The 26,249-nt window shown below is 39.4% G+C and overlaps 1 protein-coding gene across 1 annotated transcript in view; it reads left to right on the top strand.

The window, feature by feature from the left end:
* The window catches only part of MTMR7 (myotubularin related protein 7), a 109,290-nt gene that overhangs the window by 18,635 nt on the left and 64,406 nt on the right, over nucleotides 1-26,249 (top strand). Inside the window, exons 2-3 of the mRNA XM_077144379.1 lie at nucleotides 12,387-12,509; nucleotides 13,719-13,881. Of these exons, the coding sequence (XP_077000494.1) occupies nucleotides 12,387-12,509; nucleotides 13,719-13,881 (286 nt within the window). The remainder of the gene's footprint in view (nucleotides 1-12,386; nucleotides 12,510-13,718; nucleotides 13,882-26,249) is intronic.

Raw genomic sequence — 26,249 nt, 5'->3', positions numbered from 1 at the left:
TCTGTTTTATAAAAATGTTATTTGTGGTGACCTATAGAATATAAAATTTGCCAATTTAATTACTTTTAAGTGTAAAATTCACTGGCATTCAGGACATTCTCAATGTTTTGCAACCATCACCACTATTTCTAAAACCTTTTCATCACCCCAGACAGAAACCCTGAATCCATTAAGCAATAACTCCCCATTCCTTCCTCCTCTAGCCCTTAGTAGCATCTAATCTACTTTCTGTCTGTATGAATTTGCTATTTTAGTAGTTCATATAAGAGGCGCTGTGAATACTAAGTCCTTTTGTGCCTGGTTTATTTCATTTAGTGTCAAGTTTTCCAGGTTCCCCCATGTTGTAGCAGCCCATCTTTCCAGCATGCTCTATCATTACCCCTTCCTTCTCAGAGAAGACATGAAGCACAGACCAGAGATGATCATTCAGTGGGAGCAAGAAATAGAACTCTGCAGTCTTTTATGGATTTTTTGGTTAATAATTACTGTTTATTAATATCTCCTGAGATGGGCACTTTTTTCCCTCTCATATATACATGTAGTTGCTCAATGAAGGGATCATTCATTGAACAGGAGCTCTGGAGTCAAACATAAAACATCTTAAAGCCTCTTACTTTGCAACCATTATTCAGGCGGGGGATATCTTCCCTGAATAAAACCACTTTGGAATTGCTCACTGGATGGCCATTTCTGTATTTTAAGATGGCTGGAAGAAACTGAGGCCTGGTTCCTGAAATGCTTCCCACCTGAGCTGCACAGTGCGAAGCCTGCCAGATTGCACCTCAAGACAGCCCAGCTCCCCCTGGCACCTCCTGGGACCCAGGCCCTCCAGGCTGACCGCAGTGCCATGTGGGTTTGCACCCCTACCCCAGACAGGACAAAGTAAGCAAAGGGAGCTGAAATGGCCAACCCAGCTACTCCGCACCGAAGTATCAATACTTTAGCGTTAGCCTTAGCACGAGCTTTTTACCTGTTGACTATCTTACTCTCTAGTTGAAATGTCAGGGGAAATGAAGGACAGACTTTTGAACCATCATGTCTTTCTTTAATTTAGCGTTTCAGGCTGGGAGGAAGAGGGGAAGGATGGAAAGGGTCTAGGGAAACAGGCGTGGGAGTCAGACATTCCTTGTATGAAATCTAGCTCCACCACTTTCTGTCTGTGACACCTTGGGACACGAAGTCACTCTTCATGAGCTTCTGTGGTATTAGCTGTAAAATGGGGCGATGAGGTTTGAGCCAAGGTCAGACCTGGCTGAAACACAGACAGCCCTTAGAGCAGTACCTGACGTTCGGAAGTTGCTCAGCAGATGACAGGAGTAGTAATCAATACTGTCGCTTTCCCTCTTTTTGTCCTATGTCTCCAAGGGAGAGGTTGAAAGGACTCTGCCACAATTCGGCTTCCTTCTTCCACATTGGTTTATTCTGGAAAACTATCCCTGGATTTTCCCAGTTGTGCTTTCTCAGCACTTAGGTAAGGGAGGAGTGAGGGGAAGACAAAACAACCTTCCACTCTGAAACATCCACCCAACCCCATGCACGTACCCCGCGGTGGCTCCTTTTCTGGGGGGCTTCCCACCACCCAGTAATGGGTGTCCCCCTACCTGGGAATCCGCCAGCTACAAGAGTCTGGTCTCGGACTTCAGAGTGGCACCAGCACCACCTTTTCTGCTCTTCCTGTCGACTGTCCCCATGGCTGACCCATTCGATGTGTGTGCGTGCCGCTCACAGCCACTCAGCTGGACCCTCTCTGTGCCCTCCTAGCCACCGAGCTGGTGACCGCGTTAACTCCACTTTAACTACTGTGCGTTGTCAACTGCAATATTGATGCACATTTATTGTGTGTATTCTGCATCTTCACCTGTTTTGGTTTGTATGGCGTGGTCTGCTTGCAAATGAAGACCATTTTAGGAAAAATAGACTCTACTGCCATTCTTAGCTTGTCATTGTTGTAAGGGTTTTAAGTTTAGTTTCTGCATTATGTCCTCATTGTCCCTCAGGCACTTTCTGACCAGTGGTGTGGGCATTTGATGGGTGGTCACTGAGAAGCCAAGTTGCTTTATCATCATTAAAGAGTGCAAAAAAAAATTAGATGAATTAGATGGATGGGTGGATGGATGGAAGGAAGGATGAATGGATGGATGGATGGATAGACAGATTGAAAAATATTATGTTTCCAGAAACCAGGCTGGCATTCTGATACAAGCATACAGTTAAAATAATGTTTTCTTTGGCTTTTGTCTTAAAGAATTTTATGAGCATTTGAATTCCATATAATACTTTTATATTATAAAAACAGATGAGCTCATCTGTTAAACAAAAGGCAACCGAAATACTCTATCTTTTGATACTACAGTAAGACAGTTCAGTAATTCAGACTTAAAATCAAGTGATACTTAATCATAGCAGTTAGAAGTAGCTCAGGAAGCCTTACCAAGTACTCCAGAATTCCTGGGCAGTCATTTCCTAACTCACCAAAAGGAGCAGGAGATGGAAGCATGGAGACTGCAAAAGAGCAAGTTGTGTCCTGGGCATAGCTGTGACCACCCCCCACCCCAAGGTAACAAACTGTGGGCTTCAGCTGGGGGTGGGTGGTTCCACCTCTCCTCAGGCCTAGGGCATTGGACATCAGTGCAGGCCTCCACCTATTTCAGACACTGCTGCAGCACCAGTTGTTGCTGAGGCTGGGACTTCCTCTCACAAGGGTTTTATCGATCAACTGTGTTACCAGGCAGCTTCATTCCGGGGTAATTTAGTATTGAGTATGTGTGTGTTCATGCAATTATGTTTTGGACCCTTTCTGACTTCTCAGTAGAGTACCAGTGAGTCAGAACTGAAGCCTGTCAGACCAGAGAGAGACATTAAAACTCCTTTAGATCCTTTATGGAAGTCAGAACCCAGAGCTGGTGACTAAACTTCTCTCACCCAGCAGTTCAGTGGCAGAACCAGAACCAGAGGCCAGATCTCCTGACTTGCAGACAAATACTTTTTTTTTTTTTCATGTTGGTAGAGTTAGAAAATGTCAAGATACCAAATTTAGCATGACAAACTATTTATCAAGCTGCTTTTCTTAGATTAGAACATAAACTTGTTTTAGGTTTTGGCTGCTGCGGACATTTTGATTTCTCCCTGGCCAGCAACCTCTGGGTCTCTACCCCCAAGTGATTGGCAGTGACCTTTGGCCTAGTTTAGATGGTATTAAAGACTTGGTCTGTGGCCTGAGAAAATGTGGTGGCCCTGGTGCCGTTCGTTTTCTCTGTCCTTTTACATGAAGGCAGCCAGACGTACCCTGCACTTTGGATCCCACGTCCTGCAAACCAGGTTTCCTTATCCAGATTGTCTGAGATGATTTTGGTACCCAAAATGGCATCCAGTGGACTGCAGCCTTGAAAGTAAAGGCCCCTTATTCTCTTAAGATTGGAACGGGAAGGTAGCGTGATTGAGAAATGCGCGAGAGAGGCTCTGTGTCTGTGTTTGCAAATGGCCTGACTCCTAGGCTGCGAGGCAAGGACCAAGATGGACTTGTGTTCCATGACTGGCTGTCTCATTTTAGACCTGGCGGTGCCGGATGGGGCCTGCTATTTTGACTGAAGCTATTCAGCCTTGGCCTAGAAAACCTATTAAACCTGTTTTTCTCAATCTAACTCAGACGGTGGAGGAATGGAAATGAAAATGCCCTGAAACAAGGTCCAGCCTTTTTCATTGAGTGTGAGATTTTTGAGGATAGAGGAGACCTTTATCTTATTCATCTTTTTGTTTCTCTCCTCAGAACCCGGCATACTTAGGCACTCTCTTGAAGGGAATTGGTTGTTCAGCATTCTCTATTTTACTATTCTGAGAAACTTAGAAGTCTGCTCTTGCCAATGCAGTATTTGAGTACTTTGGGCCACGTGCATCCCATTCCCAAACTTTCGGTCTTTGGAATGACCTCAAAGAAGAATATTCTGATAATGTTTTTTAAACATAGTACACTATAATTTTGTCTTAAAACATTCCGTTTTCAAATACTACTTCCACATATAAAGTTGCTTAAAATAATTGCTAATTCATTATCTTTAACAGATTAATCTTGAGTATAAATTTTTCACAGGACTGGGATGACCTCAGAGGTTTCCATCAGTGCCCACAGCTGGGTGGAACGGTGACCTCGTGCTTTGGAGTTAGATGGCTCTTAGCTCTGGGCTCAGTCTTGCTACCTACTGCTTACATGGTCATCTTTAAACTTCAGTTTGCATGACTGTGAAATGAAGATTATGTAAAGACCTCCCTCGCTGGATTACCATGAGGATTGACCTGGCTCAGATATGCCCAGTGACAGCACAGTGCGTGGCATATAACAAACACTCTAAATTATCTGTTGTTGTCTTTATGATGATTATTATTTTGGTAAAATTTTTACGTAAACCATATGTCAGGTAGGATTGGCTCTATCTGACATGCTGGTAGACTTTTTCTGAACACCTAGCTTATCCCTTTTGGAAATCCAAAGATCTCCCCAGAATTTCTGCCTAACTCCCGTGGAGATGTGCACTCTTATGGTCACCTCTGGTATCATCTCCTGCTCCCACTGAATTAGTTCAAGTTATCGAGTGTATCCCTACCCACATGTGCATCATGGTTCCATGCCACAGCGATGTAGCATTAAAACCCTCTTACTTACTTGCACACCCTGCCTCCCATACACATAAAATCAGGTGCATGTATTTTCTAAAATCCTCCAAAAGATTAGCAGTGCTTTGCTTGGATTTTGGGGACTCGGGGTGGTTTTCTTTTTTTTTCCTTTTTTATTTCTGAATTTTTAAACATTAAATAAATAAGTGCATGCTTTGTGACTTTTTAAAAGACCAATTTTTAAAGCTGGAGGAGAAAGCTTCATAGAATTGGCGAGACTTCAGCATAAGCAGGATAAACAGATCCTTGCCCAGTGAACTTCATCTCCTTTTTCTAGTCTTTAAAATACGTTTTTTACAACCCCCTCTGTGCTGGTTTGGAGCTGTTGTGAACCCCAGAAAAGATCATGTTCTTTTAATCCATTCCTGTGGGTGTAGGTCTATTGATTAGGTTATTTCGGTTGAGATGTGACTATCCACGCACACTTGAGGTGGGTCTTAACCCCCTTACTGGATTCCATTAGAAGAAAATAAAGAACTCAGTAAAAAACAGAGAGCTCACAGAAGCTAAGAGATGCAATTCAGAGAAGCACTTGGAGAAGCTGAGAAATGGGGCAGCCAGAAGCTGAAAGCAGCGAAGCCCAAGAGAGAAGGAGCAGCGGACTCTGGCCATGTGCCTTTCCACGTGACAGCGGTGTCCCCGATGCCGACAGCCTGTCTTCAGAGTCCAGGTATCATCCTGTTGATGCCTTGAGTTGGACATTTTCAAGGCCTAGGAACTTTAAATTGCAAGCTAGTAAATCCCCATTGAAAAAGCCAATCCATTTTAGGTATATCACACCCTGGCAGCTTTAGCAAACCTAAACATCCTCCTAATGGGAGTTATTTTATTTCCTGTGTTTATCACAAGTGCAGATGCCTCCCTCATTGGCGAGGCTAATAGGCTTCTTTCTTTAAATTGTCTTGACAATTGCACTTGTCTCTGAAAAGCTCTTAACATGCTTCAGTCTTTTGTTTGCCCTGAGATGGAGTTTCAGTGGTCAGGCTGCCCCCTTCCCCAACTTTTCTGGCTTTTGCCCTACCGTGACTTCACTGCTGCAAAGGTTAATATCTTTACTTTCTCAGCTTTCAAGAGCTCACATCACAAGCTATTTGGCTGTGGCTTCTGACCATTCCTCTTAAGTCACCAGTATTTTTCCATGTTCCTGAATCCAGTGGGCATTTTACAGTTCCTGCCTTACTTGATGTCTCAGCAGTGTTTGGCATCAACTCTCTCTCTCAAAACACTCCTGTCCTAGTCCCCTGATGACTTGCTCTCCTGATTTCCCTTCTTATTGGCCACTGCTTTCTAGTTTTCTCTCTTGGTTCTTCTTTTTCCTGTCAGACCTTTAAATATTGGGTTTCCTCAGATCTCTTTTCTTCTCATTCTACATTTTCTGCCTAGGTGACCTCTTCCAGTCTCATGGTTTCACATATGCCAATGACTACAAACTTACCACATTTCAGCATTTCTAAGATGTCTGTGATTATAAGATGCAGCACTTGCCAAGTGAATGCCACAAGGCTTCTTTATCGCATTATTCATAAGATGCATTTCATTTTCAGAAATGTCAGAATGTAAAAAAATGTACATCAGAGAATTATTGATATCAAGTGATAGCTTTTGCCTGGGGAAATTCTATTTTCAGAGCATGAATACTTAGTGTATCTTAAGCATGGCATGCCTAAAAAAATGCAAAATGAGGTGCAAAACCTTTGTCTCAAGAAGTGGATAGTTTCCTGTTGAGTTTCCTTGGCTGCTCAGGCAAATACCGTGCCGTGGGTTGGCTTAAACAATGGAAATTGAATAGCTCACAGTTTTGAGGCTAGGGAAAAGTATAAATCAAGGTGTCATCAAGGTTGTGTTTTCTTTCCCAAAACTGGAGTTCTAGGCTGGCTGCTGATGATTCTTGGTCATGGGCTCCATCACATGGTAAAGACATGGCAATATTACCTGGCCTCTTTTCTCTTCCAGGTTCCACTGGATTTCAGCTTCTTGCTTCCTTAGCTTTCTCTCTCTATCATTTGGAATTTCACTCTGCTTATAAAGGATCCCAGCTCTAGGATTAAGTCCCATCTTGACTGAGTTGAACCATACCCTAACTGAAGTAATTTCATGAAAACCTCCTACTTACAATGGGTTCACATCCACAGGAATGGATTCCTTCTAAGAACATGTTTTTTTTTTTGGGGGGGGGTACATAGCTCCACACCACCACATTTCCTAAGAGATAATAAAGTCCTAAGTATGAAAGGGACTTTATTATCATGTCGCTTATGACATGGGAACTTGTGTTATTGTAGTTGAATTAAGTTGACTGAAAAATGGGGCAGAGTTCTTGAACCAGTGTGCCTTCAAGATAGTGCCATAATCTTGAGATTTATTTCGTTTTCGGGTGACTGACTTTAAAATGTTCTGGCTTCCTTAGTATAAACTGCAAGGTAAGCCCTGAACAGTGTTCACTGTCTTTACAGAATTTCTCAGACGACCGAGTTTTAATTTTTATTACTCATTTCCTTACACACCATTGGGACACCATGCTGCTGGTGTTTCCCTCGTTGGTTTTTATTCCCCCCACCCTCCCCCCACGTATCTTCAAAATTGCTTTTGACAGTTGTGGTCTCAGCTTGGGACCTGTAACAACGATTGCCAAATTTTGGAATGTACTTTTCCTGTAGCAGCATCCAAAGTTAACAAAAAGACATGGAAAAATCCCCTTAAGTATTTTAATCTGCTACCATCTGTGTACCTTGTTCTGTTCCACTGAGGTTTTCTAAAAATAATCTAAGTAGTATAGCTTCCATCTAAGTAGTATTCTGTAGGGAGAATAATCCATATTCGATATTTTTGCCTTAAAAATATTATCTTATGTTCAATATGATTATCCCAATAAAATTTTGTTTCGTTAGACCTAAGTGCAGGAAAAAAGATCTGCATTCCAATTTTAGACCTTGTTAATTGGCATACTATTCCTGGGCTCCACTTAGGCACATTTTAGCATGTAGATGAGTTTTTCCCCATAGAAAAGTTCTAAAAATAAGGAAGTCTGTTGCTTTTCTCCTCCACAACTCTCTGCCATAATATCTTTTTGGTAGTTAGTTCAAAATAGAATTTTTAATAATAAAAGTTTATGTAAAAAAAAAAAAATATATATATATATATATAAAACCATGTGGGAATTGAAAAACACTCTCCTAAGTAACTCAGGTCAAAAAAGAGATAAACACCACAGAATATCCAGAAAGTAAAAAAGAATAAGAATACTGCAAAAACAGCTCACAGGATGCAGCCAAAGTTTTACTTGGAGGAAAATGATTGGACTTAAAACTTTTTGTATTAAACAAAAAGAATGAAAATCAGTGAGCTGAGACTGTTCAGCCTGAGAATTAAAACAATAACAAAACAACCACATAACCTATCCAAGGAAAGCAACAGAAGACATTTATCAACAAAGTAGAAATTAGTAAGTTAGAAAAGAGAAAAATTGTAAAATTGCCAAGTCCGAGACCCATTACGTACAAGAAAAATGCATGCCCATGTAATCACAGAAAGGTAAGAATATAATTCACAAAATTAGAAAGGAGTGAAGGGTTAAGGAGAATTGTAAGAATTTGAAAGTCTGCAATAAAAAAATGATTTATAAAGCAAATAGACATCACCAAAATAAGATTTACTTTTAAAAATGAAAACATTGAAGAGATCTGTAACTACATAAGGAATGGAAAGAATTATTAAATAATTATTTCCATTAAAATGCCTGTATTCTCTGGGATCTGTCCTGTAACTACTTGTTGAAGAGTGCTTTGAAAACTATTGCTTTTTTATTTCTTTGCTTTGTATATATGTTATTCTATACAATACAAAAGTTAAAAAAAATGCAATGATGGGAAAACAAAACAAAACAAATAATACAGGAAAAAATGCCTACTTTTGTTTCAGATAAAAATTTGTTTCTAGAAAACTTCTTAATTAATAGTTATAACTTGGATTAATTCATCTGATAAAAGTAGCACAAATAAGCTAGTACACGTCAATCCCTAAGAGTATAGGTGCAAACAAACAAATGAAACAAAACAAAAACAGAAATACAATTATAGCTGATAAAATTCAAGGAATATTTAAATTCCAACTTGGCCCATATACCAGGAATCCAAGACTGCTTTAAAGATTAAGAAATCTGTTAATATTTTTTGTTACACAAGACTAAAACAAAAAATCAAATATTCATCCAAATAGGTATAAAAAGTATAACATTTACTCCTGATTCTTAAAAAATCAAAACTCTTGATAAACTGGGAATTGGTCACTTGTACGGTGTGATAGAATATCAGTCAATGTCAAAGTCAGTATGTGAAATATTGGAAACGTCCCAATTAAAAACAGGGTGTGACGTTGTGTCTAGGGCTGTAAAAATTATTTTTAGATTTTGAGGTTCTGTGCTATATATGTATAACCTGGAACTTTTGCTACCTTTGTGACACCTAAGGCTCAGATATGGGGTTCTGCAGCTCTGAAGGTCAGCTTTGCCACATACAGCAACCATTAAAGAAACCAAAAAAGAGATCAGCCTTCAATTAGAGAGGAGTCAAAAAGCGATTCTGGAGGCTACACTTCGGAAGCTTCAGCTAGATATTGCTATTTACCATGGTTTGCCAAACCCAAACCCAAACCATTTCTGTTAACCCTAAAGAACACCTAGGGCTGTATCTGAGGTTCTACAAAACTTTCATGTACTAAGATAACTTTCCAGAAACCTACAACTTCCAGATGGGTTTATAGGTCAGAGAATTCCTGAAACTCAGACAGGCCAGCCTCTCCAAGAGCATCAACTAGTTCCATCCCCCATCCCATTTTATTGACACCCCTTTCCAACGTGAAAAAGTAAGAAAGGACAGAGCCCAAGTACCCCTACAGATAGGGAGAAGAATGAAAATTAGAGGGAATTATAACAGAGAAGTTAGGATTTAACAAGTGAGCATGACTATTGAATATTCACAGTTCTTTCAGTTTCCAGTGTCTTGGAGTAGTTAGAAAGAAAACCTAAAATTGTGGAACTGTAACCCATACCAAACTCTGAAATCTGTTCTGAACTGCTTGTAACGATGTACTTTGAAATTTATTGCTTTCTTTGCATACTGTTATTATTCACTGTAAAAAAAAAATGTTTTTCGAAACCAAAAAACAGCTGCAGGCTGATGTGGGCTCTGCCCCTGGCTAGCTGGCTGGTGACAGAAAGGGTCGTAAAAATCCTCTTCCCCAAGGACAGGTGGGCACAACTGATCGCTGATCATGGCTTTTGATTAGTGAATTCGGATCTCTGGGGGCCCAGCTCTGAGGGCAGTTGTTTTAACCTGCCCCCGCCAAGGGTGGTAGCGGTGGAGATTTACAGATGCAACTGTGGGGGACACTACCCGAAGGGCTACTAGGCTGGGCAGGCCAGGAAAGCTCAGCTTTGGGGAGCCATTGGAGAAGCACTTGGTGCCTGTTCTAGTTTGCTAGCTGCTGGAATATGATATACCCGAAACAGAACGGATTTTTGAAAAGGGTGATTTATTAAGTTGCAAGTTTACAGTTTGAAAACCGTGAAGATGTACAAATTAAAGCAAGGATAAAGAAACGTCCAATCTAAGACATCAGCGAAAGATGCCTTGGCTCAAGAAGACCACTGATGTTCAGGGTTTCTCTCTCAACTGGAAAGGCACATGGCGGACATGGTGATGCCTGTTAACTTTCTCTCCAGGCTTCTTGCTTCATGAAGCTCCCCTGGGGGGGTTTTCCTTCTTCTTCTCCAAAGGTCCCTGGCTGCATGGGTTCTCGTGGCTCTCGTGGCTCTCTCCAAAATTTTCCCTCTTTGGGATTCCAGTAAGCTAATCAAGACCCACCTGGAATGGGTGGAGTCACCTCTCCCTCTAATCAAAGGTTAATGCTTACAATTGGGTGAGCCACATCTCCGTGGAGATAATCTAATCAAGTTTCCAATCTACAGAGCTGAATAGGGATTAAAAGACACGGCTGCCTCCGTGAGATGGATCAGAATTAAAACATGGCTTTCCTAGGGCACATCATCCTTTCAAGCTGGCACAGCATCCTTCCTAATCTCCTCAAAGTAACTTGGAGCTGATCTGAGACCCCTTCTTGGGTCCCTGGCCCTGTTAGGCTGGGAAATACTGACTTGGGAAAATTCTCTTCAGTGCACCCCTCTTCATAGAATTTGCCCCACTCCCCACCCCAGGCAAAAGCAGCATGAGACAAGAGTTCACTACCAGAAAGACTCTCTCTCCCTCTCAGTAAATCTCAAACACATAATTTGGCACCATGGTTCCTGTACTCACCTTTGCTGAAAATCTGGTAAGTTAGGGGCACTGTTGTTAAATGAATAGAGGTGTCCCAAGGCCTCAGGAATTTTGCAGTCATCCCAGAGTAAACTGTCTGACTGAAAAGCATTTAAAATACCCGATTTATTATTTGCCTCAGCGGATCCCTGGAAAATCAAAGCTATGTGGGAAGAAGGAGATGGGACTTTTGAGAGCCATTCCTGGAAAGCTGGTTGGGTTCTGGGGGTTCAGAGGAGACTGAGGTGATGGAGCATGATGTGTGCATTTGTCCTTGGCTCCCTGAGGCATGCTCATTGGTCTGAGGCTCCTGTGAGGCTTCCTTGGGGGCAGATGAGAAGTGTGAGGCTCTCCCAAACTGCATTAGGACCATAGCTTCTGCATTAGATGAAAGAATGGAGCAAAAGATTTGGTAGTTTCTAAATTGCCTCATGAAAGCCAACTCCCAATTGAGATGCGCAGGGCGAGGATTAAGTTAATGTCTGTCTGTAGCTGGTTGATGCTTGGGAGATGCAGCTCTGCTAAACCCTGCGGTCAGCACGGGAATGCTGAGCTGGTGGCTTTGGCCGCTGTGCCTTATTTCTGTGCTCATTGCTTCAGTTTTTACTTGCCCTGGAGGGACTGTCTTGCTGTTTCTATTATATTTCATATTGCAACGAGCTCAGCGCACATAGCCTTGAACTTGCTTTGCATGTAAAAGATGTGTACTTGATGACTGTGGTTTCCAGAAACTTCTGTTAATAGTTTGAATTTTAGCCAAGTGACGAGAAGTCCATTTATTCAAGCTATTTTCTTACAAATTATTCTAAATTAATTTCCATTGTAAATGAATGCCTAAGTCTTGATTTAGTAGGTATTCCTTATAAACTTGTGAAACTTTCTCAGATACTTTTTTCTCCCACCTAGACGTTTGTATTCTCTACTAGTTATTACAGAAACAGACAGCCTGAAGCCATTTCTGCAGCTGAGAAGCACACCAGAAAAGGCCTTGTTTTTTCTACCTGCAGAACAGAATTTATACATAGTCATTGTATAAATTGTAGACTTAGAACCTTGATGCATAAACACTCTGCCTTAAATTAAAATTTTTATATAGTTGCATTGAAATTGAAATGCTGACCTATTTAAAACCCAGAGATAATGTCCTCTAAAGAACAAGGTCTATTAAATCTTCTCTGGCACATTTAAGGGTGTCTTTTAGTAATTGGTGAATTTTTATCTTTTGACACACAGAATCGTATTCTGAGATCTAATTAATTTTAAGGGGGTAAACTTTGGTTTTTATTATTGGGGAAGTTCTCAAAATGATGGTTTGTAGCAAATACGAGATTATCTATATAGTTTTAAATTTAGTTTTGTCAATAGCTCTTCTTTTTTATTCTCTTTCCATCAAACTGATCTCTCTAGGTTGAAAATGTCCGCTTGGCAGATCGAGTATCTTCTAAGAAAGCAGCACTGGGTACTTTGTATTTGACAGCTACTCACGTCATATTTGTGGAAAATGCTCCTGATACAAGAAAAGAAACATGGGTATGCTTTCCTTAGTTTTGGCTTTCTGTGTATGTTGTGTTTGAAATAAAAGTTTTGCTCCTCATTCTTTTTATTTGTCCTCACGGCAAGGTGGGTGGGCTTTTGGTGTTTGGATGTTTAGAGTACTGATACTGGAATGTGTGTTTTGCCTTTTTCCTGCACAGAGGCAAATGTACTTGATCTATTTATGCATTTTAAACACTAACTATTTGAACATCATCAAAGAGAGAGATCTCAAAATAGCCAGAAAATACAAGCGGTTCATGTCATAGCTATCCAGAGAGATCCAATATAGTCAGTATTTACAAAGGACTTTATTTGTGATGCACTTAGGACTTGATTCATCATAAGATCCTACAGTATAGGCCATTTAGGCATTCTATTGCTTCTCCTTTTCTGATAATTAAAAATTAGGGAAGGAAGGAAAAGATAAGCTCAGGAAGAGCCCCATCAAGCATTTGTGATACTTAATAATGAGACCATTAAAGATTTCTTATTTTATGTCGTCACCCAACCATTACTTCATGCCTGGAATCAGAATCCTAGAGTTGTGGATTTTTTTCCCCTTTTCCATACCCTGTAGACATGGTGGTGTTTTTAGCAGAAAGCTGCAAGCACCACATAGCAGAGAGGAAATTGAAAGAATGAGGTGCAGCTACTGAAAAACTGAGCAGAGATTCTCCTAAATTGCCAGAGGAATGTTCTTCAGCATGATTTCCTTTAACATAAATATCTTCCGCAGGCTGTCCGACCACCAACAGCTCAGTAAACAACTATCCCAAGTTGCTGTTGAACTTGAGCATTCCATGTGGAATTGTGTAGCATGGTGGCACCTCCCAGCGGAGCCATCTCTAACATTTGTTGATTGCAAAGGTTTATTTTACTAACTTCTCATGACCTTATTTAATTTTAGCTATTAAACGTTTTCAGCATTTGACCACCAGAATATTCCCTTACCTGGACTTGTGCAAAAAATATTTGCTGAGTAGCTTACTTTCAGGTGGTTACTCTGGATTTCAGAAAGCTTGGTACCAAACAATAAAATTGCCCCCAATATTCCTGTTTTTGTCACCTGAGTGCAGATGTCGAGCTAGCTGAAGGTTGGGGAGTGTCTCTTGTCCATCTGTGTAACTCGAAGGTCTCTTGTTACTCTTTGTCATATTTATGAGTTATTTGAGCTCAGTTTACCTCTTTTCCTTTTGGTTGTAGATTCTTCACAGTCAGATTTCCACCATTGAAAAGCAGGCGACAACCGCTACCGGATGCCCTCTGCTTATTCGTTGCAAGAACTTTCAAATAGTACAACTCGTCATACCCCAGGAAAGAGATTGCCATGATGTGTACATCTCTCTGATACGCCTTGCAAGGCCAGGTAGGGTGGGGAAAACTCAGTCTTTAAAATGGAGCTGCTCCTGAGAAATTCACAAATGATGTCCAAGAAAGATGTACAGCACTTAAGAGTTATAGTGATATGTTACCCAGGGCTTCAGATGAAGCCAAGAATCACCTAAGGTATTCTCTTGTTTTGCAGAGACTCTCCCTGAGTTATCTCATATGTGGGCTTCTGTCATTAATCTTATTATTCACTTTATCTCAGTGTATTTTCCTTCAGGGTAAAATTACTTTAAAATTATGTCCTTCTGATACTGTGGTTCTCAGGCCATCTAGAATGAGGTCAAAGAAAAGCTGGCAAATTGCATTGCATGGAAAACGTTGTCATCCAACAGTTATAGTGCAGATGTATCCCCTTTGGGGCATTTAAGATTTGGTCTCTGTTGAAATTTGATAGTAATATATATTTCCCAAGATTGGGGCAACAGATTTTTGTTAACATCAGAATGGTGGGGTATGGATATGTTGGTTCTCCTACCCAAAACCTCCTTAAGTGTTATGGGAGGAATGGTTGATTTGAAAAATATGTTCTTTCTTACACTTTCCTGTATACACCTCACCTTGGGATCTTCAGATTTATAGCTCAAAGTTCACTGCTACAGGAGTGTTTCCTGTCTCTTTGAGTTTGGTATCCTTTTGTTTAAAAGAAAAATATGTCCAAGTTTCTTGGGAGAATACAGTGAGAAGAGGTTGTTTATATAAAAATAATATATAAGTGTTGCAAAGAAGTCATTAGCGGAAATAGGATATGTTCTTCGAGTTTGCCAAATACTTTTTGGTTGAGAACAAGAATTGTGGTTTTAAACTTTTCAAGGCCTTTTCTCGGGTCCTGCCTTTGTTATGTGACCGTATCATTTGTGGATAGTTAAGAGTTAAAGTTACTTAAAGGAAATGAGCTCAGGGAGCTGTCAAACTCCCATAATTTTGACATTACTTTGCTCCTCTTTGAAGGCAGTTGGTTCAGGCTTTCTCATCTCAGCGTGTTGGAAAGAACTGGAGGGTAAGTAAGCCAGAAGAGCAGTTGAACTTTCTAGAGGGTGCAGGCACTATAATTGGAACAGAAGTTCTGGGAAGATGTATGTTAGGTTGCGTGTGGTAGAGAATGAGAGGAGAATTGTGTGCCAGCAAATTCTGTGTCACTGATTAAATGAATGTGCTCTGAGCGGATTAATGGAATTAGTAATAGCCCAGAGAACTGGGAAAGGGCTGAAGCAGCTGGAAGAGGGAGGACAGTGGCAAGAGTGCGGTGGCCCCTGCTGCAGGGAGAGTCAGGGCTTTCCTTGGGAGGGTCTCGAGGGAGGAAATCATTATGTTCCCCCACTTTTTAAAAAAGTATTTTTTTTTCTTAAAGGTGAAGTTTCCCAAGTTAGGTTGTCGTAGGCAGGCAGAGACCTACCATTTGCAAAAGAGGAAGCCAAAGTAGTTCATAGAATTAAAGAGGGTTTAGGAAGTGTCACCTGCGTTTTGATACAATGGAATTCTATAGAAATGCCAATTTGTATAAAATGAAGTACTTTTATAAGTGTGGGAAGAGAAATTAGAATCCAGGCGTCTTCACATTAAAGGCAAAGCTGAAATTAGGACACCTTACAGGCCATACCTTGAAACCATCTGAAGTCATGGTTTTGAATCTGGTGGAGGTGGGGAAGGGTGGAGAGGGTCAGGGGACTTGGGGACTGGAGCAGCTTATCAGAGCCATCCAAGGCTCTTGTACAAAATACTCAGGGCTTCACCCTCTTTTAGGTATATGGCAGTAGTGTGTGAATGTGTTTGCGTGTGTGTGTGTGTGTCACTGAGGGAAGTATATTTTGTACTCTAGTACACGATATTGCTCTCTCTGGTTGTTCTGATTAGTCACCAATGCCATTCACAAATTTTCAATATGTGAAATGGTCAAAGCTAAATACAAGGTCCTGTAGAGAATCTTTTTTTTTTTTTTTTTACAAACGAAGAACTGTTTGGAAGTCCATTTAAGTCAAGACTTAGGAAGGAAATATTTTCAAAGCTCTTGAGCTTTTTCTCTTTACTGAATTAGGATTTCTAGGATAAAGGCAAAATCAAATTGCTAAAAATTTGGAAGCATTTGTTGGTTTCTGTATAAATAAAAATCGGGAAGAATTTGGTCATGGGCTATAAAAGATCCCAGTGAAAAATCATGTGGATAAATGCAATAAGTTTTTAATTCTTTGTAAGAAAATAACTTAGGTTGAAATGAAGGTTGTGACCCAAATGAGAAAATAAGTTAACCCTATATATTCAGTGTACCAATGCAGATATACTGTTTTCTGACTAAAAAACCATATTTCTCAGTTTCCACTTTTCTTTCATCCACTGTTCTTTCTCTTCTCCTCCCTGAAATTTGCCTCCTGCTGTTTATTTTTGTGTCAATTATCTTTCCCTCCTTAGTGTTTATGGGCCTTCAACATTGAAACTGTTTCTTTTCCCATTTTTACTGATTTTTTTCACTTCATCCAAGTCCCTTGTCCTTCTGCATATTTATTATGATTAGAAATTCACAGCTGACATCATCTCACTTGCTTAATTTGTAATTTTTTACAATCCTTATCTAAGTCACTGCCATTTAAACAATTCTTACGGTGGTAACTTTAATTGACGATATTCATCTCTAAATCTATTAGCCAGCTTCTAGTAATAGCTTTGACGGTCCTGAAGTTTGATGCAAATACTTGTTTCTTTAAAAGAGACAGCAGAGGTGAAGCAACCTCATTAATCTTTCAATTACATTTATTTTAAGTTGTCTGAATTCAGGAGAGCATCTGGAGCAATTTAGCTTTCGGTAGTTACTTTGGGTTCTAAAACCCCACGTTTGTGTGTCCTTCCGATGACTTCCCGTAGATTTTCCCTTCTCTTCCCTGCCCTCTGCATTTTGCTGTGCTGAGTCATGTGCATTTTTCCTTTAGCTTTTTCAAGTACTTCTGACTTTCATATTAAACTCCCTTTTGCTTCTTCCAGTTAGACATCAATGAAAAGGAATTCACATTTATTTTTTTTCCCCTGAATATGCTATTTTCATAACTTCAGCCAGATACATGAGCAGCAACTACATTTTATCACTTTTCTTCCTTCCCTATTTGTGTCCGCATCTTATTTGGCAGTGTGAACCCCCTTTTCTTTATTACTGCAGGAAAGGAACAAAGGTTGGTTGTAGATGCAGGTATAATTGTAGGCCTGGTGGCACGAAGTTGAGGAAAGTTCTTACTTGTTGTTGGCATTATCTCAGCCAAGTAGATAGTGGGATTATCTGAGGGGGAGGGAGGTAGTAAGCACAGAAGTTTGGCTCAATTGTAGTGACAAGCACAGTGAACATTGGTGTGAAAATCAAATTAAAAAATAAGAGTGCAGCCCAATGCTCAAGCTGAATTTACATGGTGTCTGCTCAGCCCTGAAACTCTGGCTTGGCTTTCCTAGATACACAGGCAAAATGCTAATTATTCTTAATTTCATGGTGTCGTTTAGACGTTGTCATTTTACCTTCTGAATAAATAGCTTTCAGGTAAGCTTATGTTTAGCTAGTTACATGATTTCAAGAGGTAAATAAAGTAAATACTAGAATTATTTCCAAGTAACTCTTTCAAAATTAAAGGTGCACGTTTAGCTTATTCCCATAGTTCAAAGCATGTTGAGGATTGGCTTCTTATTTCAGGAGCTCTTGTTCCCTCCTAATAAAGAGGCCCTTTGGGCTGAAGCCTGAACCTCACATTAAAACGTGGGGATGCTGACAACAAAAGCCGTTTTGCATTGGATGTGTTGCTTTAGACTTTGTGATCTGAAAAGCCAGTGGCGTGTTTTAACATGTCCGTTTTTAAAGCGAGTGAAAAAACAGCCGAGGGAGATAGGACTTTTCTAAACCAGGCAGATATTTTCTCAGTTCAGATTCTATGAAGACTAGAGATTTCTCCAGCCCTAAGCGTTTTTTGTTTTCTTTTGTGTTCCATAACTTACCTCTCTGCTGGTCGCTCGAAGCTCTACTGTGTATTTCGTAGCAAATGTGGATGAGGGAAACAGAACATTAAGAGATGGAAAATATTCCGTGAAACCACACCTGTGCCAGTGGTGCGTCTTAATTTCTCCCAGTAGGCAATTCCCAACTGAACGTTTCTCCTTTCCTGCAACTCTTAACAAGACCGAGCTTTGGTAGCCAAAAATATAGATTCCCCTGCCCTCATGTAGTATTTTACTTAAATTTGGCCTGAGGAGTGGTTAATCATCCTTTTCCTTAAAAATGTTCTGAAGGAAGAAATTTCATAATTTCGGTGGCCACCCATCCTAAGTCCTCCCAATTCAAGAGTGAACTTCTTAATGACTGTTACGAATTGCCCTCGCTCTTAATTTATGTGCAGACTCATTGCCCCTTCCCACTAGAAGCAGGCATCAGCCCGCTCACGTTAAATTACCAGCAATCATATAATGCTTTTCTTCTTCTACCTTCAGATCTATTTGCAAATGTTTGTAAATGCTTAACGAAGGGAATTGAACTTCCGTTTCTACCCCATATTCATGAGCTCTTCTTTCGCTGAGGGAACTGAGGCTTTCTCAAGAGATTCTTTTGGCATCTTAAACAAATTGTACTTGCGGTTAGTATTACGGTATCAGAAGGCTTAGTCATGAAAATGGTACTTAGAGATGGAAAAGATGGGTCAGAGTTGAGCCAACTGCTCCCAAAAAAGGAACTTGACTTTCAACGCCTTCTACCCAATTAGTGAAATCACAAGAAACACTTCACTGAAGGCGCCTTCTCTCTATTTCTGTGCAGGCGCCTGCGTATGTAGGCTTCCTTGCTGATTCAAAAAGTGTTCTAAGTCTTGAAGTTTAGAAATACGACATCAAGGAGACTGAACTAGAGCATGATTTACCTCACTGATACACCACAGCCATGTTGGTTCTTATTTACAAGAGAGTACCTTTCTAACAAAAACATCTGATACTTAAAACACAATTTTCTTTCTCCCATGTAGATAAGCCATCTCAGTAGCAACCCAAACAGTTTATTTTTATTTATTTATTTTGTGTTGTGTGGCATGGGGCAGGCTCTGGGAATCAAACCTGGGTCTTGGCATGGCAAGCGAGAACTCTGCCACTGAGCCACTGTTGCACCGTCCAACCCAAACATTTTTTTTTTTTTTTTTTGTTATTTCTTTTTTTTTTTTATTAATTAAAAAAAGAATTAACAAAACAATTAGAAATCATTCCAATCTACATGTACAATCAGTAATTCTTAATAACATCACATAGTTGCATATTCATCATTTCTTAGTACATTTGCATCGATTTAGAAAAAGAAATAAAAAGACAACAGAATAAGAATTAAAACAATAATAGAAAGAAAAAAAAACAAAAAAAACAAAAACAAAAAACCTATACCTCACATGCAGCTTCATTCAGTGTTTTAACATAATTGCATTACAATTGGGTAGTATTGTGCTGTCCATTTCTGAGTTTTTATATCCAGTCCCGTTGTACAGTCTGTATCCCTTCAGCTCCAATTATCCCTTCTCTTTTTTTTTTTTTTTTTAATTAACGGAAAAAAAGAAATTAACCCAACATTTAGAGATCATACCATTCTACATATGCAATCATTAATTCTTAACATCATCACATAGATGCATGATCATCATTTCTTAGTACATTTGCATTGGTTTAGAAGAACTAGCAACATAACCGAAAAAGATATAGAATGTTAATATAGAGAAAAAAATAAAAGTAATAATAGTAAAATCAAAACAAAACAAAACAAAACAAAACAAAAACCTATAGCTCAGATGCAGCTTCATTCAGTGTTTTAACATGATTACTTTACAATTAGGTATTATTGTGCTGTCCATTTTTGAGTTTTTGTATCTAGTCCTGTTGCACAGTCTGTATCCCTTCAGCTTCAATTACCCATTGTCTTACCCTGTTTCTAACTCCTGCTGAACTCTGTTACCAGTGACATATTTCAAGTTTATTCTCGAATGTCCGTTCACATCAGTGGGACCATACAGTATTTGTCCTTTAGTTTTTGGCTGGATTCACTCAGCATAATATTCTCTAGGTCCATCCATGTTATTACATGGTTCATAAGTTTATCTTGTCTTATAGCTGCATAATATTCCATCGTATGTATATACCACAGTTTGTTTAGCCACTCTTCTGTTGATGGAGATTTTGGCTGTTTCCATCTCTTTGCAATTGCAAATAATGCTGCTATAAACATTGGTGTGCAAATGTCCGTTTGTGTCTTTGCCCTTAAGTCCTTTGAGTAGATACCTAGCAATGGTATTGCTCGGTCGTATGGCAATTCTATATTCAGCTTTTTGAGGAACCGCCAAACTGCCTTCCACAGTGGTTGCACCCTTTGACATTCCCACCAACAGTGGATAAGTGTGCCTCTTTCTCCGCATCCTCTCCAGCACTTGTCATTTTCTGTTTTGTTGATAATGGCCATTCTGGTGGGTGTGAGATGATATCTCATTGTGGTTTTGATTTGCATTTCTCTAATGGCCAGGGACATTGAGCATCTCTTCATGTGCCTCTTGGCCATCCGTATTTCCTCTTCTGAGAGGTGTCTGTTCAAGTCTTTTTCCCATTTTGTAATTGGGTTGGCTGTCTTTTTGTTGTTGAGATGAACAATCTCTTTATAAATTCTGGATACTAGACCTTTATCTGATATATCATTTCCAAATATTGTCTCCCATTGTGAAGGCTGTCTTTCTACTTTCTTGATGAAGTTCTTTGATGCACAAAAGTGTTTAATTTTGAGGAGTTCCCATTTATTTATTTCCTTCTTCAGTGCTCTTGCTTTAGGTTTAAGGTCCATAAAACCGCCTCCAGTTGTAAGATCCATAAGATATCTCCCAACATTTTCCTCTAACTGTTTTATGGTCTTAGACCTAATGTTTAGATCTTTGATCCATTTTGAGTTAACTTTTGTATAGGGTGTGAGAGATGGGTCTTCTTTCATTCTTTTGCATATGGATATCCAGTTCTCTAGGCACCATTTATTGAAGAGACTGCTCTGTCCCAGGTGAGTTGGCTTGACTGCCTTATCAAAGATCAAATGTCCATAGATGAGAGGGTCTATATCTGAGCACTCTATTCGATTCCATTGGTCGATATATCTATCTTTATGCCAATACCATGCTGTTTTGACCACTGTGGCTTCATAATATGCCTTAAAGTCAGGCAGCGCGAGACCTCCAGCTTCGTTTTTTTTCCTCAAGATGTTTTTAGCAATTCGGGGCACCCTGCCCTTCCAGATAAATTTGCTTATTGGTTTTTCTATTTCTGAAAAATAAGTTGTTGGGATTTTGATTGGTATTGCATTGAATCTGTAAATCAATTTAGGTAGGATTGACATCTTAACTATATTTAGTCTTCCAATCCATGAACACGGTATGCCCTTCCATCTATTTAGGTCTTCTGTGATTTCTTTTAGCAGTTTTTTGTAGTTTTCTTTATATAGGTTTTTTGTCTCTTTAGTTAAATTTATTCCTAGGTATTTTATTCTTTTAGTTGCAATTGTAAATGGGATTCGTTTCTTGATTTCCCCCTCAGCTTGTTCATTACTAGTGTATAGAAATGCTACAGATTTTTGAATGTTGATCTTGTAACCTGCTACTTTGCTGTACTCATTTATTAGCTCTAGTAGTTTTGTTGTGGATTTTTCCGGGTTTTCGACGTATAGTATCATATCGTCTGCAAACAGTGATAGTTTTACTTCTTCCTTTCCAATTTTGATGCCTTGTATTTCTTTTTCTTGTCTAATTGCTCTGGCTAGAACCTCCAACACAATGTTGAATAATAGTGGTGATAGTGGACATCCTTGTCTTGTTCCTGATCTTAGGGGGAAAGTTTTCAATTTTTCCCCATTGAGAATGATATTAGCTGTGGGTTTTTCATATATTCCCTCTATCATTTTAAGGAAGTTCCCTTGTATTCCTATCTTTTGAAGTGTTTTCAACAGGAAAGGATGTTGAATCTTGTCGAATGCCTTCTCTGCATCAATTGAGATGATCATGTGATTTTTCTGCTTTGATTTGTTGATATGGTGTATTACATTAATTGATTTTCTTATGTTGAACCATCCTTGCATACCTGGGATGAATCCTACTTGGTCATGATGTATAATTCTTTTAATGTGTTGTTGGATACGATTTGCTAGAATTTTATTGAGAATTTTTGCATCTGTATTCATTAGAGAGATTGGTCTGTAGTTTTCTTTTTTTGTAATATCTTTGCCTGGTTTTGGTATGAGGGTGATGTTGGCTTCATAGAATGAATTAGGTAGTTTTCCCTCCACTTCGATTTTTTTGAAGAGTTTGAAGAGAATTGGTACTAATTCTTTCTGGAACGTTTGGTAGAATTCACGTGTGAAGCCATCTGGTCCTGGACTTTTCTTTTTAGGAAGCTTTTGAATGACTAATTCAATTTCTTTACTTGTGATTGGTTTGTTGAGGTCATCTATGTCTTCTTGAGTCAAAGTTGGTTGTTCATGTCTTTCCAGGAACCCGTCCATTTCCTCTAAATTGTTGTATTTATTAGCGTAAAGTTGTTCATAGTATCCTGTTATTACCTCCTTTATTTCTGTGAGGTCAGTAGTTATGTCTCCTCTTCCATTTCTGATCTTATTTATTTGCATCCTCTCTCTTCTTCTTTTTGTCAATCTTGCTAAGGGCCCATCAATCTTATTGATTTTCTCATAGAACCAACTTCTGACCTTATTGATTTTCTCTATTGTTTTCATGTTTTCAATTTCATTTATTTGTGCTCTAATCTTTGTTATTTCTTTCCTTTTGCTTGCTTTGGGGTTAGCTTGCTGTTCTTTCTCCAGTTCTTCCAAATGGATAGTTAATTCCTGAATTTTTGCCTTTTCTTCTTTTCTGATATAGGCATTTAGAGCAATAAATTTCCCTCTTAGCACTGCCTTTGCTGCGTCCCATAAGTTTTGATATGTTGTGTTTTCATTTTCATTCGCCTCGAGGTATTTGCTAATTTCTCTTGCAATTTCTTCTTTGACCCAGTCGTTGTTTAGGAGTGTGTTGTTGAGCCTCCACGTATTTGTGAATTTTCTGGCACTCTGCCTATTATTGATTTCCAACATCATTCCTTTATGGTCCGAGAAAGTGTTGTGTAAGATTTCAATCTTTTTAAATTTGTTAAGACTTGCTTTGTGACCCAGCATATGGTCTATCTTTGAGAATGATCCATGAGCACTTGAGAAAAAGGTGTATCCTGCTGTTGTGGGATGTAATGTCCTATAAATGTCTATTAAGTCTAGCTCATTTATAGTAATATTCAGATTCTCTATTTCTTTGTTGATCCTCTGTCTAGATGTTCTGTCCATTGATGAGAGTGGTGAGTTGAAGTCTCCAACTATTATGGTATATGAGTCTATTTCCCTTTTCAGTGTTTGCAGTATATTCCTCACGTATTTTGGGGCATTCTGATTCGGTGCATAAATATTTATGATTGTTATGTCTTCTTGTTTAATTGTTCCTTTTATTAGTATATAGTGTCCTTCTTTGTCTCTTTTAACTGTTTTACATTTGAGGTCTAATTTGTTGGATATTAGTATAGCCACTCCTGCTCTTTTCTGGTTGTTATTTGCATGAAATATCTTTTCCCAACCTTTCACTTTCAACCTATGTTTATCTTTGGGTCTAAGATGTGTTTCCTGTAGACAGCATATAGAAGGATCCTGTTTTTTAATCCATTCTGCCAATCTATGTCTTTTGATTGGGGAATTCAGTCCATTGACATTTAGTGTTATTACTGTTTGGATAATATTTTCCTCTAACATTTTGCCTTTTGTATTATATATATCATATCTGATTTTCCTTCTTTCTACACTCTTTTCCATATCTCTCTCTTCTGTCTTTTTGTATCTGATTCTAGTGCTCCCTTTAGTATTTCTTGCAGAGCTGGTCTCTTGGTCACAAATTCTTTCAGTGACTTTTTGTCTGAGAATGTTTTAATTTCTCCCTCATTTTTGAAGGATAATTTTGCTGGATATAGGAGTCTTGGTTGGCAGTTTTTCTCTTTTAGTATTTTAAATATATCATCCCACTGTCTTCTAGCTTCCATGGTTTCTGCTGAGAAATCTACACAAAGTCTTATTGGGTTTCCCTTGTATGTAATGGATTGTTTTTCTCTTGCTGCTTTCAAGATCTTCTCTTTCTCTTTGACCTCTGACATTCTAACTAGTAAGTGTCTTGGAGAACGCCTATTTGGGTCTAATCTCTTTGGGGTGCGCTGCACTTCTTGGATCTGTAATTTTAGGTCTTTCATAAGAGTTGGGAAATTTTCAGTGATAATTTCTTCCATTAGTTTTTCTCCTCCTTTTCCCTTCTCTTCTCCTTCTGGGACACCCACAACACGTATATTTGTGCGGTTCATATTGTCCTTGAGTTCCCTGATACCCTGTTCAAATTTTTCCATTCTTTTCCCTATAGTTTCTGTTTCTTTTTGGGATTCAGATGTTCCATCCTCCAAATCACTAATTCTATCTTCTGTCTCTTTAAATCTATCATTGTAGCTATCCATTATTTTTTCTATGTTTGCTACTTTATCCTTCACTTCCATAAGTTCTGTGATTTGTTTTTTCAGTTTTTCTATTTCTTCTTTATGTTCAGCCCATGTCCTCTTCATGTCCTCCCTCAATTTATCGATTTCATTTTTGAAGAGGTTTTCCATTTCTGTTCGTATATTCAGCATTTGCTGTCTCAGCTCTTGTGTCTCATTTGAGCTATTGGTTTGTTCCTTTGACTGAGCCATATTCTCAATCTTTTGAGCGTGGACAGTTATCTTCTGCTGCTGGCGTCTGGGCATTTATTCAGATTTCTCTTGGTGTTGGACCCAGCAAGGTTGTAATATTTTTCTGTGAAATCTCTGGGTTCTATTTTTCTTATCCTGCCCAGTAGGTCGCGCTTGTGGCACACGTTTGTCTGCGGGTCCCACCAGTAAAAGGTGCTGTGGGACCTTAAACTTTGGAAAACTCTCGCCGTCCTGGGGGTTCGCTAGCCGAAGCGGCTTGAGCCGGCCCTGGGTCCGAACGCAGGGAGGGTGTCCGAACGCAGGGAGGGTTGCTGGTGACCGCAGCCGGGAAAGAGCCCGTCCGAATTTCCTAGTCGGCCCTGGGCAACAAGCGTGGCGGGAGGGCGCCAGCGGCAGCGGCCCGCCCGAGAGAGTGCACGTTCCCCGGGAGTCACGGGTTTGGAAGGGGCCTCCCCCACCCGTCACCGTTCTCCGCGGGCTGGGGATTTCCGATCCAATTCTCTCAGTTGGTCCGGGGGCTGCGCGTGGTGTGGGCGCCAGTCGCCTTGGTTTCAGGGGACTGCCTCTCCAATTCTCCCAGCCGGCCCGGAAAGGGGGAAGGGAGTAACTCCGGCCGCTTCCCGCCCCGCCCGGTTAGGCCCGCGCGCCTCGGCGATCTCACCCGAGCTGCTTCTCTCAGCCAGCCAGCCGTTCCAGGATGGGGTACGCTGTCTTTTTTATCTCTGTTGTGGCTTTGGGCGCTTTCTGTATCGTTTCTACTCCCCTAGTAGGTGTCCTGGAGAAGAAACTAAGATCCGCGCGTCTTACTAAGCCGCCATCTTCCAGGAAGTCCCCAAACATTTTTTTTTTTTTTTTTTTTTTTTTTTAATATTTTTTTTTTATTAATTAAAAAAAGAATTAACAAAACAATTAGAAATCATTTCAATGTACATGTACAATCAGTAATTCTTAATAACATCACATAGTTGCATATTCATCATTTCTTAGTACATTTGCATCGATTTAGAAAAAGAAATAAAAAGACAACAGAATAAGAATTAAAACAATAATAGAAAGAAAAAAAAAACAAAAAAAACAAAAACAAAAAACCTATACCTCACATGCAGCTTAATTCAGTGTTTTAACATAATTGCATTACAATTGGGTAGTATTGTGCTGTCCATTTCTGAGTTTTTATATCCAGTCCCGTTGTACAGTCTGTATCCCTTCATCTCCAATTATCCCTTCTCTTTTTTTTTTTTTAATTAACAGAAAAAAAGAAATTAACCCAACATTTAGAGATCATACCATTCTACACATGCAATCATTAATTCTTAACATCATCACATAGCTGCATGATCATCATTTGTTAGTACATTTGCGTTGGTTTAGAAGAACTAGCAACATAACCGAAAAAGATATAGAATGTTAATATAGAGAAAAAAATAAAAGTAATAATAGTAAAATCAAAACAAAACAACACAAAACAAAACAAAAACCTATAGCTCAGATGCAGCTTCATTCAGTGTTTTAACATGATTACTTTACAATTAGGTATTATTGTGCTGTCCATTTTTGAGTTTTTGTATCTAGTCC

This window comes from Tamandua tetradactyla, chromosome 26, assembly GCF_023851605.1.
Source record: "Tamandua tetradactyla isolate mTamTet1 chromosome 26, mTamTet1.pri, whole genome shotgun sequence".
Lineage (NCBI taxonomy): Eukaryota > Metazoa > Chordata > Mammalia > Pilosa > Myrmecophagidae > Tamandua > Tamandua tetradactyla.
Note: the sequence above shows the minus strand (reverse complement) of the source record. Positions and strands in the feature narration are given on the sequence as shown.